Source organism: Caretta caretta, chromosome 5 (genome assembly GCF_965140235.1).
Source record: "Caretta caretta isolate rCarCar2 chromosome 5, rCarCar1.hap1, whole genome shotgun sequence".
Taxonomy (NCBI): Eukaryota; Metazoa; Chordata; order Testudines; family Cheloniidae; genus Caretta; species Caretta caretta.
In genome coordinates this window covers 111134763-111151343 of record NC_134210.1, presented here as the reverse complement: position 1 = coordinate 111151343, position 16581 = coordinate 111134763, and the positions used below count along the sequence as shown (strand labels likewise).

Here is a 16581-nt window from a genome sequence, read left to right as displayed (position 1 = left end):
CATATTGTTTAAAAGGCTTCAGGATGCATAATGACAAGGTAATCTGTCAAAGCGCTAGGGGGAAATATTAATAAGATTTGTGCAAGCCTGGATAGAAAATATGCAGAAAGCGGCCACATTAAGCTAATTGGTGGATGAATATACACTTGTAAAAGTGCTTCTAATGGCACGTTTGCTGCTCTCCAAATGACTACTGTTAATGTGGAGAAGTGGGCTGCCTAGAAAGTCAGGACTGCTGGGACAAGAGGGTATTAAGGCATGCAGGCACAATTATTATTACCTTGCACACCGCAATATATTTTTCCCACTTTCTTCTGCATTTCAGTGCCTGTAATGTGTGCAGATAGATAACTTGCTGCACACTTTATGGATTTGAATTTTTATATTCTACCAACCTTTGCCTTTTTAGTATCATATGTGCACCCTGCCATCTTCCTTCTGTGTCACACGTGCATCTACAATTAACTTGATTTTCCTGGCATGATTTTTTTTTATGTAAACAGTCAAAAGAAAGAGGCCTCTTAAGATCATTTTGTATATATTGCAAGTAATAATGCATGTTTCCCTAATGAATACTAAAGACAGAAATCAGTCTTCCTGTTCTTCTACCATTCATATACTCAGCATAGAGCACAACTAAATTTCTTTATTGAGTCGCAACTTTGTGTTGAATCAGAGACCTAAGCGTTTTCTGAAATCTACTTACACTTATCAGTACTTTTTACTCCAGTGTTATGGTCTTTGGATGAAATACTAAATTCCTCCTTCTGTTCCTATCCTGGCAAATCTCCCACTGACTTCAATGGGAGCTTTGCCTATGAGATCATCAGGACTTAGTCCTTTGTTTCTTATTTTTTCCAGATAATATTGACTAAATGATTCATAGATTTAAGGCCAAAGAGGACCGTTAATGATAATCTAGTCTGATCTGAATGTTGGGTATCTTGCTTTGTTTTCACTGTGGTGAACATTAGATATAGTCACTGACTATAGGATGTAGGACAGGGATGGCCAACCTCTGGCTCCGGAGCCACATGCAGCTCTTCAGAGGTTAATGTGCAGCTCCTTGCATAGGCACCGACTCTGGGGCTGGAGCTACAGGCGCCAACTTTCCAACGTGCTGGGGGGTGCTCACTGCTCAACCCCTGGCTCTGCCCCAGGCCCTGTCCCCACTCCACTCCTTCCCCCCCACCCTTCCCCTGAGTCTGGTGCGCCTTTGCTCCTCCACCTCTTCTCCCCACCCCTCCAAGCCTCCTGCACCCCACAAAACAGCTGATTGCGGCAGGCGGGAGGCACAGGGATTGAGGGTTATTTCCTGAGCAGCGGTGCTGCTGGCAGGTGGGAGACACTGGAGGCTAGTGGGGGGAGCTGACCGGGGGCTGCTGATGTGTTACTGTGGCTCTTTGGCAATTCACATTGGTAAATTCTGGCTCCTTCTCAGGCGCAGGTTGGCCTCCCCTGATATAGGACATGGCGATTCATCTACACGTGCTTTGTATCATAGCAGAGATCTTGGCTGAACAGCACCTAGGCAACTGTTGGAGCTATATATGCTGTAAATATAATAATACATCTTCAGAGCTCTCTACAAACATTTGCAAATTCTCCCAATATCCTGTCCATTATTCCTCTTTTATGAATGGCAAAACTGAAGCATAGACAAGTTTAAATGACGTGCCAAAGGGACACGGAGCCTGCAAATAGAAGCCCGGAATTGTAACTCCCAGTCCAATTATCAGTGCATTAGGTAGTACTGCCTCCCAAACTATGAAAATTCTAAGAGTTACATTGATTACGTGATAACATTAACACCATGGGCCAAATTTTCTTAAACAATCACCAAAATAAACAGTCATTTATGCAAAATTGGTAAGTGTTTCTGAAAAATGGTGATTGCCATCGTGTAATGGGTGCTCTTCTTGAGAGTCCTTTCAGGCCTCTCCAGGTCTCCATCACCATCACCTCACTTTATTATTTTGCTCCAGCAGTCCACAGCCTGCAGTGCTATTTATATAGATTTACATTCCATAGCCAGCTTTCCCACTTGCTTCTAGGGAAGCAGCAGCAGCAGCCAGCCCTGCCTATCTCTGCCATCCTTCAGCCTCTCAGCTCTCCACTTCCAGAGCTTCCTTCCTCTTAATTTATTTGCTCCCAGCTACTGGGGTGGTTTCCCCTTCTAGTTAGCGCCTTAGCTGTAGCCCCACTTGTTAATTGATCTTCCAGTTTGGTCACAGTTAACCCATGCTGGTGGGGATTCGAGTGATAGGGTACTGAGCCAACACCTGACTCAGCATACCCTGTTACACATGGTTGTGTGTGCAACTGGATATTTTACATGCACAATTACCTCTTTGTGCCAAATTACACAGGTTTTGCAAGCTCAACCCACATTCACTTTTCTTTTTTTAAAGAGTGTCCTTAAGGTCTGGCTTAAACTGCAGAAACCCAGGGAATGTAGAGTTATAACTAACTCTAAAGTGCAGAATTTCATATGCCCTGTCCATGGTGTTTCTATTTATGAGAGGCCCTATCCAGCTGTATCTGCTGGAGCACATGCATTTCCAGAAGGCTGCATATGCTTTCTGCAGAATGGCCGTACCGCCCTGAGGAACCAGGTTTGCCCTGTGCCTAAGAACAACACCCTCCACTCCGCCCTCAATCACTTAGAACCCATTTAGTTGTGGAACTGCTTAGGGGATAAGAAGCTCTTGTAAATGCATTTTCCATAACCACAGAGCTATAGAGAAATTGAGAGATCACCATATTTCTTTACATTTAGAATCCAAGGCTTTGGTTTTCAAAGCTGTCAAAGGCCTGGGCTACACTAGGAAATTAGGCTGGTATAACTACATCACTCAGGAATGTGGAAAAACCACACCCCTGAGCAGCGCAGTAAATCCGACCTAACTGCAGGTGTAGACAGCGCTAGGTTGATGGGAGAATTGTCCCGTCGTCCTAGCCACTGCCTCTCCGGGAGGTGAGTAGCAACACGGATGGGATAAGTCCCTCCCACCAACGTAGGTAGCAACTTCACTGAAGTGCTACAGCTGTGCCACGGCGGCGTTTTAAGTATAGACAAGCCCTCAGGGGGTTGGATACCCAACTTCCATGAATTTTAATAGTAATTTGGGAATTGCTTCTTCGACAGCTTTGAAAATATCAGCCTGTATTGATCGTAAGAGGGTAAGTAGTTCATTTGTGAAATACCTTTTGTACAGTGCCTAGCGCAATGAGTCTCACCTGGTTGTGGCCTATAGGGACTACTGCCACCACACAAATGTTAAATAATAAAATCATGTTAATGGCAGCTGCTAAAAGCTGACCGTTTGGATCTTTTTAAAATTAGTAACTCAATATTTATTTATGGAGAAAGATTAGTATAATGGGGCAGTAGCGACACCATTACCAAGGTTGTCAGATTTGTCAATTTTATGCTTCGAGCCTAATTCTTCTCCCACTTGCACAGTGTAAATCAAGTCTAACTCCACTGAAGTTAGTGGAGTTACACCAGTGTAAAACATTATAAAGAGATTCAGATCCTGGCTTCAAATCAGAATTTCTCTTCTCCAGCTAAATTCTAAGCCTCTGAATATGGGCAGGGGGGTCACTGTGGAAAAATTTGAGAGGCCCTTAACTATAAAGATCCTAGATGGAGCAGCTATGATTAAATGAAGCTGGAGCTGCAGTGATTAAATATGTTGTAACCGCACAGCGATTTTTCATATCTTTTAAAATAAAAATGCTACACACACTGTTACTAAGAGAAAAGTGATCATCTCTAATGAATTATACATTCTTATACACTCTTATTCTTATACATTCTAGTCCACAATCAAGAGCATTGCATAACAAAGTGAATATTTTATCAAAAGTCAAACAATATGTTTTAAAAATCATAAGAAGCATTTAAAACCTGTGCCCTAGCATCCTAATTACTTAAATTGAAGAGATTAATACTTTTTAGGGGGGGATGGGTAGAGGTCCAAATTAACATTTCTTTTATGAATGATAAAATAGCGTATCCTCCTCTCTTTATGAGAGATTTCTTTTCATTTGTAAATTATTTGTATTTGGATTCTAGCAGGGCGTGATCATAAATATCTGCCAGAAAGCTCCCACCCAACTGAAAGAGCATGGGGCAAATATATTTCTCTCTGCCCTGCACACCCTCCCAAATATATATATTCTTAACTTCATGCAGACTGGATATTCTACATGTACTGTGTGACAGCATTTTGTGATGGAGACTATTGGTCTGTGGAAGTAATCTGTACGTTTGGGCATGTACACCCTCTACCCCAAAACTAGTATCTATGCATGTTACTCAAATACACCTGGGATAATTTGTAAAGGGGAAGATGGGCGGATTTCACATGATGCTGCTTCCAGTTGATTAGGACTGCTTTACAATGCATTGGCCTACTCCAGCAATAGAAATCGACAGCACTCAATCTCTGAGAGGGCATGGCCATTTTGTGTTTTCAAGTAACTCCCTTGGTGAACTAGAACTTTTCCAGAACTCACTACTTTAATTCACATGGATGTACATTGCCCAACTTCTGGTTGTTGTTGTGATGTATATTCCAACTTTCTTGCCTCTGCCAAAGCTTTATTTAATCAAGGAACACATTCTTTTGACTCTGTGCATCTTTATATAATTTGTTCCAACATGTTTCACCTCGTTATACCACAATCTTACAGGGTCAAGTATTCAGAATGTTGTAAAGAGATTAATTGTTGTGGAGATTTAAGGTTGATGGGATCTTAAGACTAGAGAAGATTTATTTCGGAGAGAGAGCGATGGGAGAAAATCCAGATCCTAAAGAAGTGCTGATAATTAGTGATCTACTAGGTGATACTGTTCCCTCTGTAGTATTACTGAACCAATGCTCCGGCAGATTGGTAGTGGGGGACGGTGCTGCTGAAGGTGCTGTCTTTAGGATGAGAGATAAAACAGAGGATCTGAATACTTTTGGTCAGTAAAGATCCCATAAACCTTTTAGCAAGAGTGTGAGTGCTTAACTCCAATGTCCTGGCCAGATTTCAACTGTAGTTATTACATTCCACGTACTTAAATTCCGTTTGCAGTTTCAGTTGGACCATGGGTATTCTTCACTCTCTCTGCTGTGAAGTGCTGTTGTGCACAGTTAGACAGCTGCTCTGTTCCATCCCAGTCCTGGTGGCATTTCTGTGATGTTCCTCCTACATGTATGGAGACAAATTCTGCTCTTTGTAATGCTGCAGTGCGAAATGATAACCCATTTGCTGTCAAATGAAGTCAAGATTCACACTGGAGCAAAATTTGGACTGTAATCTGTAATATTGATTAGTAAAAGTTTGTAAAGCTCTTTGGGGTCCACTTGGATGAAAATTGCAAGACGGTTATTAACATGAGGGTTGGAGTGAACTATTTGAGAAGAAACTGATAGCTTGTACTGGTAACAAGAATAAATACAAAACAGAAGCTATGCATACCTCTTATTTTCTACAGTTAGGTACCTACTTGAAAGTGTCCTTCATGTTTATACTTTGATGTAGGGGAAAATCCTTTCTTTTTCTATTAGCTGTCATAAGCAAAAAACCTGATATGCATCCCATATCTTTAGGTGAAAGCAAACAAATTCAGTTCTAAGAAGTAGGGGAAAAGATCTATCTCTTTTGTGGTTTTTTTAGTACAGTAGATGTAGCAGTTAAGCCAAAAGCTAAAGATTTCCATTATTGACTGAAAACTCTGTAGTGCTGTGTCGTGTTGGTTTCTGATGCAGCAGTAGACATAAAGAACCCCTCATTCTCACAACCATAGCATGTATCATACATTTTGGTGGGGGAAGAGAGAGGGGGTAGGGAAGGTATGTGGGGTTTGGGATGGAAAAATCTTTAAAGTCATGGCTTTTTGTAAGTTGGGAATGTTGAATTTGGCATCAGCTGCTTATATATGATCACAACAAGCTGGTGTATATACCTCTCTCTGATGAGTGCAAAAACAAAGCAGACCTTGGGTCGATATGGCATGTAAAGAATGCCCAGCAGGAAAATAAGTATGTGGATAAATATTTCCATGAAAATCTAGACATAAGGCTAGAGCCGTGCCCATCAAAATCAGTGGGAGCTTTGCCACTGGCCTGAAAAGGAGCATGATCTGGTGCATTTTGGCTTTTCCTATGTATATAGACATGCGCTTATGCACCTCTGTGTTGTGGTCACTTTTTTCCCAGAAAGAGATGGGATATGAACTTCCCCTAGTGTAACAGCTTGAAATTTCATTTGGAAGTAAGGAGATGCTCCTGAGAAACTCACCCAAACAAAAACAACAAACTCAAATCATGGAAATTATGTAAGGCTTTCTTTATCAGAAACAAATGTTGATATTCTGTCTGCACCCTAATTGAAACCATCCTGTGCAATTATAGTATGACTGAGTGCATTTCAGTCTGCTTTTCAGTTGTTACAGCCATATTTTCAACATATTTCCCCAAGATCAGCTAAAAAACCTACAGATATCTAAGACACGCTCATGGAGGGAAGATAAGTGCATAGTAAACCTTGATTTACTTCCTGAGCTAAGGAATCAAATGTGTATATCTCCATGCAATATATTTTTAATCACTGCATTCCAGACGCTTGGTCAGTCTGTACTAAGAAATGTGTATTTAAGGTGCAGATGCAACCTTGCTAAACTAAATAATCTTGCCAAGTTGTTTTTCCTTATAATTTCAAGTGCTTCTCAGAAATTATCACAACAGTGCTCGAAAATATTCCCTGAGTGCTTCCCAGAATCTGCACTTTTTTTCTAAAAAGGAGTTTTCATTTTTTTTTATTTTAACCTTTTTATTAATCTCAACTCCTGTGTAATCATTTCTCAGTGTGCATACAGTCATGTGCATGCAACCACCCTCTCTTAGCTGTGCCAAGAAGTAAATTAGAGACCTAAAAATAGGCCTACAAAAGTGTGTGTGTATGTGTGTGTTTCTATATAAAATTAGCAAAGGGTAATGGAGATCATAGGAGTCTTTTCAGTTTTTCACAAGAGTTTAAAGCAACTTGATTTTAAAACAGAAGTTCTAGGTTGAAAAAGGCATATATGTTGCATAGAGGCCACCCTCGCTTTTTAAATAGGCAACTTTTAAGTTGAGAGGCTTTCAGGCTGAATCAAAAACTTACAAGTTATGAAGTTCAAAGAACCCCAGGAAACCAAATCTCCCCCTTGCCAGCCCTCCCCAATTAAACTCATAAAAATTAGAGTGAACTTTGTGTTTGTCTTCTACTCTAACCTATTTGTATCCTCTGAGATAATCCTCCTAAACCCACCACTTGTTCTGATGTGACCTAGAAGTTAGGACAAGATGCATCCTGACACATCTTGTCCTAACCTACAGGTCAGTAAAAATCAGGAGACAAGTTCAGGATGATTAACCGTGACACTGCTTCACAGAGCCAATACAGTGTGTGTACGTGTGTATCTGTGTCTACACTAATAATATAGCTCGAGAGAAAACTGAGTGTATGTTTAGACCTGGAGAGAGGAAGATTTAAGGTTATAGGTCTTGTGCCCTTCAAGGTTAATTTTATATGATTTCGAGGCTTGAAGAATTCTCTCTTTCTGAAATCAGAAGAGAGCCACCAATACATGAAATCAGGCTCCATGGCCAGGGAAGCAAGAACGCCCATTGTATTGCTGTGCAGGATAAGCATGCTTGCCGACTGGCTTGCTTAGAGGTAAAAGCACACACTGGTATCTTTACACCGACTGACTGACTTGTACATATTGTCACAGGAGGCTTGGCGTCATCGGTATTGAGCTGAAAAAAAGTAATATAAATTGGAGCCTTTTGTCATGAAAAATTTAAATGTGGATATGATTTAATGGCTTTGGGGAGAAAATTTAGTATGAGAGATTGTAAGAAACAAGAAATCGATTACATGTAAGAAAGGACTTGAACCTCTAATCAAGTATTAAGGTGTACAAAGAGATCCCTAGCTAGTTATAGCTTAATTCAAAGGGATAATGGTTAGATTTTTTTTTCTAATTTTCAAGTTTTATCAAAAAATGACATTCCTATTTGCTCTTTATCTAGTTCTGAATTTTAATACATACTTACAGTGATTTATAGAAACCATCACTATGTAAATATTGAACTATGCGTTATGCAGTGTACATAGGTGCTATATTTTCTATGAAATATAGTGACCCCAAACTACTTTTCTGTATTGTTAGAAAAATTGTATTTCTAGCTAAAAAATAACAATAGACAACTTGTGAATATAAACTGCTGTTTCTTAAATTTAAAAAAAATCTACCTGTTATTTATTAATCCAGCCTACAGTGTCTTCAAGTCAATAGCATGCATGTTTAATATTCTTTACTACATATGAATGTGTCCTTCAATAAAGCAATATAACGTTCACAACATGGACAACAAAATAAAGATTTGCTCAAAATCTGACAAAAGCAAAACAGTTTGCAGGGTTGTTATAGTCGTGTTGGTCCCAGGTTATGAGAGGGACAAGGTGGGTGAGGTAATATCTTTTATTGGACCAACTTTATTGGACCTTGTCTCTTTCACCAACAGAAGTTGGTACAGTAAAATATATTATCTCACCATCCTTTTCTCTCTAAAAGTAAAACTGGAGAAGTGTGCATGATTAACTACAACCAGCTTCCCCACACATGCTACCTTTATCACCGTTAGGGAAAACTGTGTAAATCCTAGTCCTTGTACAGCTTGTAGGACTGGCCCTAAAGATGTTAATGATTGGGGGACGTGGGTGGTTTCGGGAATTAGTAATTGAATCTTTAGCTCTGCTGAGCTGTCACTCAATACGGCTGGTAGGAGTAGCCTAAGGTCGCTTTAAGCCAACTGTCTGATTCCACTGGGCTGTTGTCTTTGTGCCAGCTGAGGATAACCCCATGCCAATCAAATCCCCAACTGCTTGTTTAAGAGCTCATTGGCACTGTAGCCGAGCCTGAGGATTTGGCCCCCCAATGTTTCATTGTCTTCCTCACAATTCTAGAAAATCCTATAGTAGATACTGTAAGAGTATACATAAGTGTAACATTTTGGCATTGAGAGAGGAACAATTTAGGCAAAGTGTCAGGAAAACTTCTTTTAGTGAGGATATGTATTAAACTGCAGAATAACCTCCAAAGGGAAGTGGTGGAAGCCCCATCACGTGGGACATTTCAGCCTAGGCTTGACAAAATACTAAATGTGTGCCATAAGAACCAATTCCACAAGTCTCCTGAGTGATCTAATTGGCCTCTTGATGTCTTACTTGTAGGTTTCTATGGGCTTCACAACAGAGAAGCCCACTGTTTTCCAGCAAATGGCACAATCCAAATCTGATTTATTTATTTATGAATCTATCCACATTTATAAAATAGACATCTCCTACTGCACAAGCCTCTGCATGTAAAAAACATACATTGCTATCAGTAGTGCATTACAAACACCCACAGCTGGCAGCAATCAGACAGTCCCCGACTCAATCCAAGTAAACCCTATAAATTAGGAGAGGAACTCTTAGATCCTGCCTCCAAACAATATGAGGCGAGGCCTTTTCCATCTATTTAAACTCTGACTCAGATAAAAGCTGTTGGGGGCGGGGGGAAGGAGGGGCTCAAAATTTGAACTGTGAGGCCATTTTAGGGTCCAGGTATGAAACTGGTCTTTAAAAATGTAGAATCGTTGTGGCAAGGAAGGGCAGGCTTGGTGGAGGTGGTGGTGGAATTGAATGGAGAAATAGGGAACCTTTTGAAAAATATGCAGGGAAAATAGTCAAAAGATAACCAGTTTGGAATTTGGAAGGAAGGAAAGTGTAGTCCCAGTTCCAAGGATTTCCTGCCCTTTTGGATCAATTGTATTGAATCACACTGAGTTCCTGCATTCCCTTCCAGCAGGACAGGTGGAATTCTAAGGCTGTAGGAGTTAGAGAAGCCCTTACTATGTTAGGAAAAGTATTCAAAGCTTTGACTGCTTACTGAACCAAATCAACAAATTATAGCCTTATCCTGCCAGCAGCTCTTCACAAGGATCTGCCTGGATCCCCACTGATGAAGGCTCCACGTGAGTGCAGTGATCTGCCTACATGGATCAACTTGCAGGATTAAGGTCAATTTAAGGTTTTCCCCATCATTATGGTTCTGTCATGGGTTAATTATATTCTTGTTAGATTGGATTGTGTGATATCACTCATACCTGGTACCATGAACCATGTTCGCAGCTCTATAGCCACATCTTAGATATTGCAGCATAAGTGACATTAACTCATTTCATTAGCTTTGCATCGTATGATTTGAGCTAAATCTGAACTAAAATAAGCAAAACCAGTCCTAGCCAGAGTTTTACGTGTATGTTTCATCATTTGAGAAAATTGTGATTTACAATGCTATAAAATTAATGTGAAAAACCTAGAATCATTACTGCAATGTGGAAAATAATTTTCATATTTTCATATAAATACACTGTTTTTTCTACTCAAACCACTTCTGATGATTTTTGCTGCATAGGGTAATCCTAAGCGTTTAGTCAGGGCTCTAAATCTGGGATCCAAGATTTAAAAAACAAACAAAAATACAGCACTGAGGAGTTCCATGCAGAGGTATCTGGCAGTTCTGTGCAGTAGACACTGGGGCACCTCTGCTTGATGGTCATGGGACGGGGTTTGTTGGTAGCTACAGAGGTGGTGATATGTCCAGCATTAGCCCAATGGGAGAGATGTTGATAAAATCTATTCATTATGTAAGTATTTTATTACATTTTTATCAATACATGCTGGAATGGATTGCCTGACATTACAGTGCAGAATTTTTAAGTTCTACCTTCAGGCAAATCTCATACTTACTAGCAAAAATGAAAGTGTGAAATGCTTTTTAATGTATATTTAACAACAGAGAGTCTACTGATTACTGATGTGTACTCTCTCTGGACTTTTCCCTTGCTATCAGAAGGTGATGTTAAGAGACAACACTTTTATACATTTATGTTCTCCACATCCATCAAATGTTTACTTTTTAAATATTTGTAACTGTCATTTGTAACAAGACTGTAAAAAAGTTATATTTTAAGTGTAAATCAAACCCAGGTTGGAAGTTTGCACTCAATTGCCAGTAACAGTTTGGTAAGACTCAAAAGCAATGTTTCCCTTCCTCCCCCCAGTTTCAGCCTTTTGATGTGCATTGGCAGTAAATGCAATTTTATATATTGCTCTTGTGGAAAAATGTAGGTTAATATTTTTATGCTATTTTTTAATTGTATTGGTTCAAACTCTTTGAGATGCATTTTACAAGATTGCTCCTAATTGAATTCAGTCTTATGTCTCCTTACATTTAAGAGGTAATTCTATCAAATGCATTTATTTCATTCTTTCCTATAGTGTCACCATTTTGTAAGGATTAAGGTACAGTTTTCTGTATTTACAGTGGGCTGCACAGCAAGAATTCATGTCTTAAACTAATGTCTGCGAAGCAGTTGCATAGTACATAGATCATGTTGTTATAATGCAGTATTGAGGGCATTTTAGATCACAGAGCCCCAGTCGTCTACATTTTGTTTGCTTTGACATTATTAAACTCAATCTGTTTCTCTAACTGTGACTCTAATTACTACATTTGCATGGCAGAAAAGTTTGCTTTGTGGATCAACTTCTATTAACACTGTTTGCATGTTGTTTTCTGAGCTTAGTGTTTCATGTACGGGCAGCAGAGCACCTTCTATCGAATTCAATAATTATGCAGAATCAATAAGTTTTTTTTCTTTGTGTTTGTCTTTGTTGTTTCTTTGATATGGCCTCTAGGATGCTGCAGGCAAGGTGCTGGACCGCTGGGCCATCATGTCCAGGGAAGAAGAGATTATTACCCTTCAGCAGTTTCTAAGATTTGGAGAAACCAAATCCATCGTGGAGCTGATGGCAATTCAAGAAAAAGAAGGGCAGGCTGTGGCTGTGCCATCTTCAAAGACAGATTCAGATATAAGGACTTTTATTGAAAGCAATAATCGCACTAGGAGCCCGAGTCTCCTTGCTCACCTGGAGAACAGCAACCCTTCCAGCATTCATCACTTTGAAAACATCCCTAACAGCCTTGCGTTTCTGCTTCCATTCCAGTACATAAATCCCGTCTCTGCTCCATTGCTGGGGCTGCCTCCAAATGGCCTCCTGCTGGAACAGCCTGCTCTGAGGCTGCGTGAGCCAAGCCTTTCTACCCAAAATGAATATAATGAAAGCAGTGAATCTGAAGTTTCTCCCACTCCTTTCAAGAATGAGCAGACATCCAGCAGGAATGCTTTGACCAGCATCACAAATGTAGAACCCAAAACTGAGCCAGCCTGTGTGTCTCCTGTTCAAACATCGACACCCATTAATGATTTGTCCAAAACTGAGCACACGAAAAGCTCATTCAGGATTCACAGAATGAGAAGAATGGGATCGGCGTCAAGAAAAGGGAGAGTGTTCTGCAATGCGTGCGGTAAAACTTTCTATGACAAAGGTACTCTCAAAATTCACTACAATGCAGTTCATCTTAAAATCAAACACCGGTGCACGATTGAAGGCTGCAACATGGTCTTCAGCTCTCTTAGAAGTCGCAATCGTCACAGTGCTAACCCTAATCCCCGCCTTCACATGCCTATGCTAAGGAACAACCGAGACAAAGATCTAATCCGTGCTACATCAGGAGCTGCCACCCCCGTCATAGCAAGTACAAAATCCGGTCTTACCTTAACGAGCCCTGGTCGGCCTCCAATGGGTTTTACTACTCCCCCACTAGACCCTGTACTACAGAACCCTCTTTCTAGCCAGCTGGTGTTTCCAGCTTTAAAGACTGTCCAGCCTGTTCCTCCTTTTTACAGAAGTTTACTTACTCCTGGAGAGATGGTGAGCCCTCCAACCTCATTACCCACCAGTCCCATCATACCAACAGGTGGTTCAGTGGAGCAGCATCCTCCTCTTCCTTCAGAGTCATCGGTACCTGTGTTGGTGATGCCTACCCATGAGCCTAATGCTGACCTTGCCCCTAAAAAGAAACCAAGGAAGTCAAGCATGCCAGTTAAAATAGAAAAGGAAGTTATTGATACGGCTGACGAGTTTGACGATGAAGATGATGAAGCTAATGACAACAGCACAATGGCTAATGATATTGGTCATGACAATCACTGCCATTCGCAGGAGGAAATGAGCCCAGGATTGTCTGTGAAAGACTTTTCTAAAAACGGTAGAAGCAGATGCATTTCCAGGACAGAGTTAAGAAGGGCAGACAGCATGACCTCAGAAGACCAAGAGCATGAGAGAGACTATGAAAACGAGTCAGAATCCTCAGAGCCAAAATTGTGTGAGGAATCCATGGAAGGTGATGAACACATCCATGAATCCAGTGAAAAGTCTATGATGAACAGTGAGATGCCAGATGAAAATCACAGTGAATCTTCTCACCGGGATGTAATTAAGGTGAAGGAAGAGTTTACAGACCCTGCGTACGATGTGTTTTACATGAGCCAATATGGACTGTATAATGGCGGCAGTGCCAGTGTGGCTGCCCTTCATGGAAGTTTCACGTCAGCATTCAACTACAACAGCCCTCAGAAGTTCTCTCCAGAAGGTGACCTGTGTTCCAGCCCAGATCCCAAGATCTGCTACGTCTGCAAGAAGAGTTTCAAAAGTTCCTACAGCGTGAAGCTTCACTACAGGAATGTTCATTTAAAAGAGATGCACGTCTGCACAGTGGCTGGCTGTAACGCTGCCTTCCCATCACGGAGAAGCAGAGACAGGTCAGTAAATAGTAATTAATTTCTACATTATTGTGTCGAATTACATAAGAAACCCCAATTTTAGGTAGATGAAGAAATAGAGAGACACACACAGTAATGGCAAGTGACAGTCGTGCCCCCTTGGCATTGAAGGGGTGTTAATCACTTTAGGTTTTCATTGTTTTACATTCAGAATAGTATATACTATGTCATTGTCTTATGTGATTGGCTAGATAATGTCATTCTTTCTGTGTGTGTGTGTTGTGTATACACTTTTGTGTATAAGCTGCAGCTTTTACACATTCAGCTTTTTCTCCCTACATCTTTCCGATCAAGAAAAGCTTCTATTAAATATATAATAATTATATACAACAGAAATATCTTCACACATACACATTGATACATAGAAACAGGAATGGATGGAGGGAAAAAACCATAGAAATAGGATACAAGAACAACCCCCATCTCTGTAGGCTTAAGTACAAATGAATAGGAATCATTAATGGATATTCATTCTGCCCTATAAACAATTATAAGAAACAAAATTAAATGTTAACATTAGGGAAATGGTTCTCTCTTTCCATGGGGGAACCTGTATCTTTTTTTCCTAATATAACTATTCAGTCCAGCTTTATTTTCTTCTCTGACTGTGAGCAACTCCGATTCACTCTGATGGGGTAATGTACATGCAGAAAGGGGACACTAGACCCCTACATATTTTTAAGGGTATGTTCTGCCGGGTCTTCAGATGACATCACATTGTAGTTATGTTGCATCAGTACTGAAACAGTTGGGCTTAAACAGAAGCAGCTGGTCCTAAACCTCTTTGGCCTTTTTTAAAATATTTTTTTTAATTCCTAAAGAAAATGTAATATAAATGGAATTTTTCAAGGTGGTCTGTGGTAGGATAACACAGTTATTCCATACTTGTGAAAACAAGCTCTCAGACATGATGATGAAAATATTGTTACACAATGAAATATCCCCTATAGGTTCACAGCATTGGGTTTGTGTTGTGATGGTGAGAGTGATTCATCACTTGAGTTTGTTTTTGTTTAATATTTTCATTACAGAGTAAAAATTCAGCACAGAGAGAGAGAGAGGAAGGAAATTGAACTCAACTAAACATTTCACGCACATTTTCTGTGTCTTGTTCCATTGAAATTTCTAGGGTTTGCATGTGGATACAGGGTATAATATAAAATAAAAGCAATTTAGTGTGAAGAAGGTTAGGAAGCCAAATCTCACTTTTTCTGGAGAGTCTAGTTCCAGCATATCAGTTTTGAGATCCACTAAATAGAAAATGTGAACATAAATTAGAAAAAACTGTAAATAGAGTAGAATAAACTCGAAAATTTGTTTCATCAGTGAGATTAGATCAATTAAAATCAAACACCTAAAACTAAATTAAGTTCACTGTCTTGCCAGTCGATCCAGCCTTGTGGAGAACTGCTAGCTTCAGTGGAGCTGGACCTAAGAGCCTATCAGGTTCAGGGCTTCAGTAAGTGAAATCCTGTGCTCACTTATACCATACATTGCGTCCTTAAAGTTGATGGAATTGCAGAGGATTTGTTAGTGCAGAATTTGGCTCAGTCTGTGTGTTTTCTCAAATGAGTTATAAAATGTCAGTCATGTGCTAAGTAAACCCTGTTTTGTATTCAGTGTGCAAAAAGAGAAGTGGCTAGTTTAGGATTTGGAATGTTATTTGGAATGTTAAATTTCATCAGGAAACAGTTAACTTGATAGATTAGGCTAATAATAAAGAAGTTAGTTCAGTGGACATATATTAGGAGAAAAAGACCATCATGATGACATGTGTAAAGTATTTATGAGAACTGAACATTTAAAGACAGGGCACAGTTTGAAAGTATTTCATGAACTATATAAGATACTTTGATTTAGCTTATTGAGAGCAAGCCATGAAAGTGAAATATATGATTCATAAACTTAAAATGCTGACTGCTTTCTTAAAGATAAAATTATTATTTACATATGAGTTTGGGTTGTACTCAGCATGGGAACATCTTTCCAGTTTCACCTCACAAATAGTATTCAGAATACGTTTCAGTTATGTGAGTCTTCTTGATAACTTGGGACAACAGAAATCCACAAGTTCTGAGGATTTAAGGTTGTGATAGTGTACTTGAGAAAGTTTAAAGGCTAGGTACAATTTGGATGAGCCTTCAAATCTGATGCTTTTTGAGACTCACCAAAACTTTCAGGTCTGCAGAATTTGTCTGGAAAAAACTTACAGAAACCAGGAACTCTCACAAGATTTCTGATAATTCTTGCATACATTTGGTCAGGAAGTATCATAAGAAACCATCTTTATTGTTCACTGTATTTCAGCAATTCCATGTCTGGTCTTGGCCAGGACTAGGAAGTCTAGAATTGCCCAGAAATGAAAGTGTGTGCAAAAGGAGGGGTATGAGAATGAATCAAACATTCTTTTTATTTAATCTTCAAAAAAATTGTTTTATTCAAGTTTGGGTTGAAGGGAGAGTCTTATTTTATCCAAGCCACGTAGCCTACCCAATGAAGGATTTTTTGCTGATTTTTAAAGAATCTTTTTTATTTAAAGGGAAAAAAAGCCTAGATCATTAAGTTCCTAGCCTTTTGGGTTTCAGACAGAGCCTCAAAGATGTAAACTAATCTATGGTGTCTTATTGGCTTTGCTGCCAAATAATGAAAGCAATAACATTGAGAAGTGAGAACTTCTTCCAGTCACCTTAATGGACTATTAACTTTAAAACCTAATTATAACCATTTCACTTTTAATTGCTGTACCAGAAATAAGAAATATCCAACTAATGTACATAGCAAGTAAGCCTGGACATACGTT

General features: G+C 39.6%; 1 protein-coding gene across 6 annotated transcripts in view; it reads left to right on the top strand.

Annotated features, from left to right (window-relative positions):
• Positions 1-16581, top strand: part of BNC2 (basonuclin zinc finger protein 2) — a 400292-nt gene that overhangs the window by 362619 nt on the left and 21092 nt on the right. For all 6 annotated transcript variants that reach the window (XM_048850870.2, XM_075128811.1, XM_075128812.1 and 3 more), the window contains one exon: positions 11794-13760. In XM_048850870.2, coding sequence (XP_048706827.1) covers positions 11794-13760 — 1967 coding nt within the window. The remainder of the gene's footprint in view (positions 1-11793; positions 13761-16581) is intronic.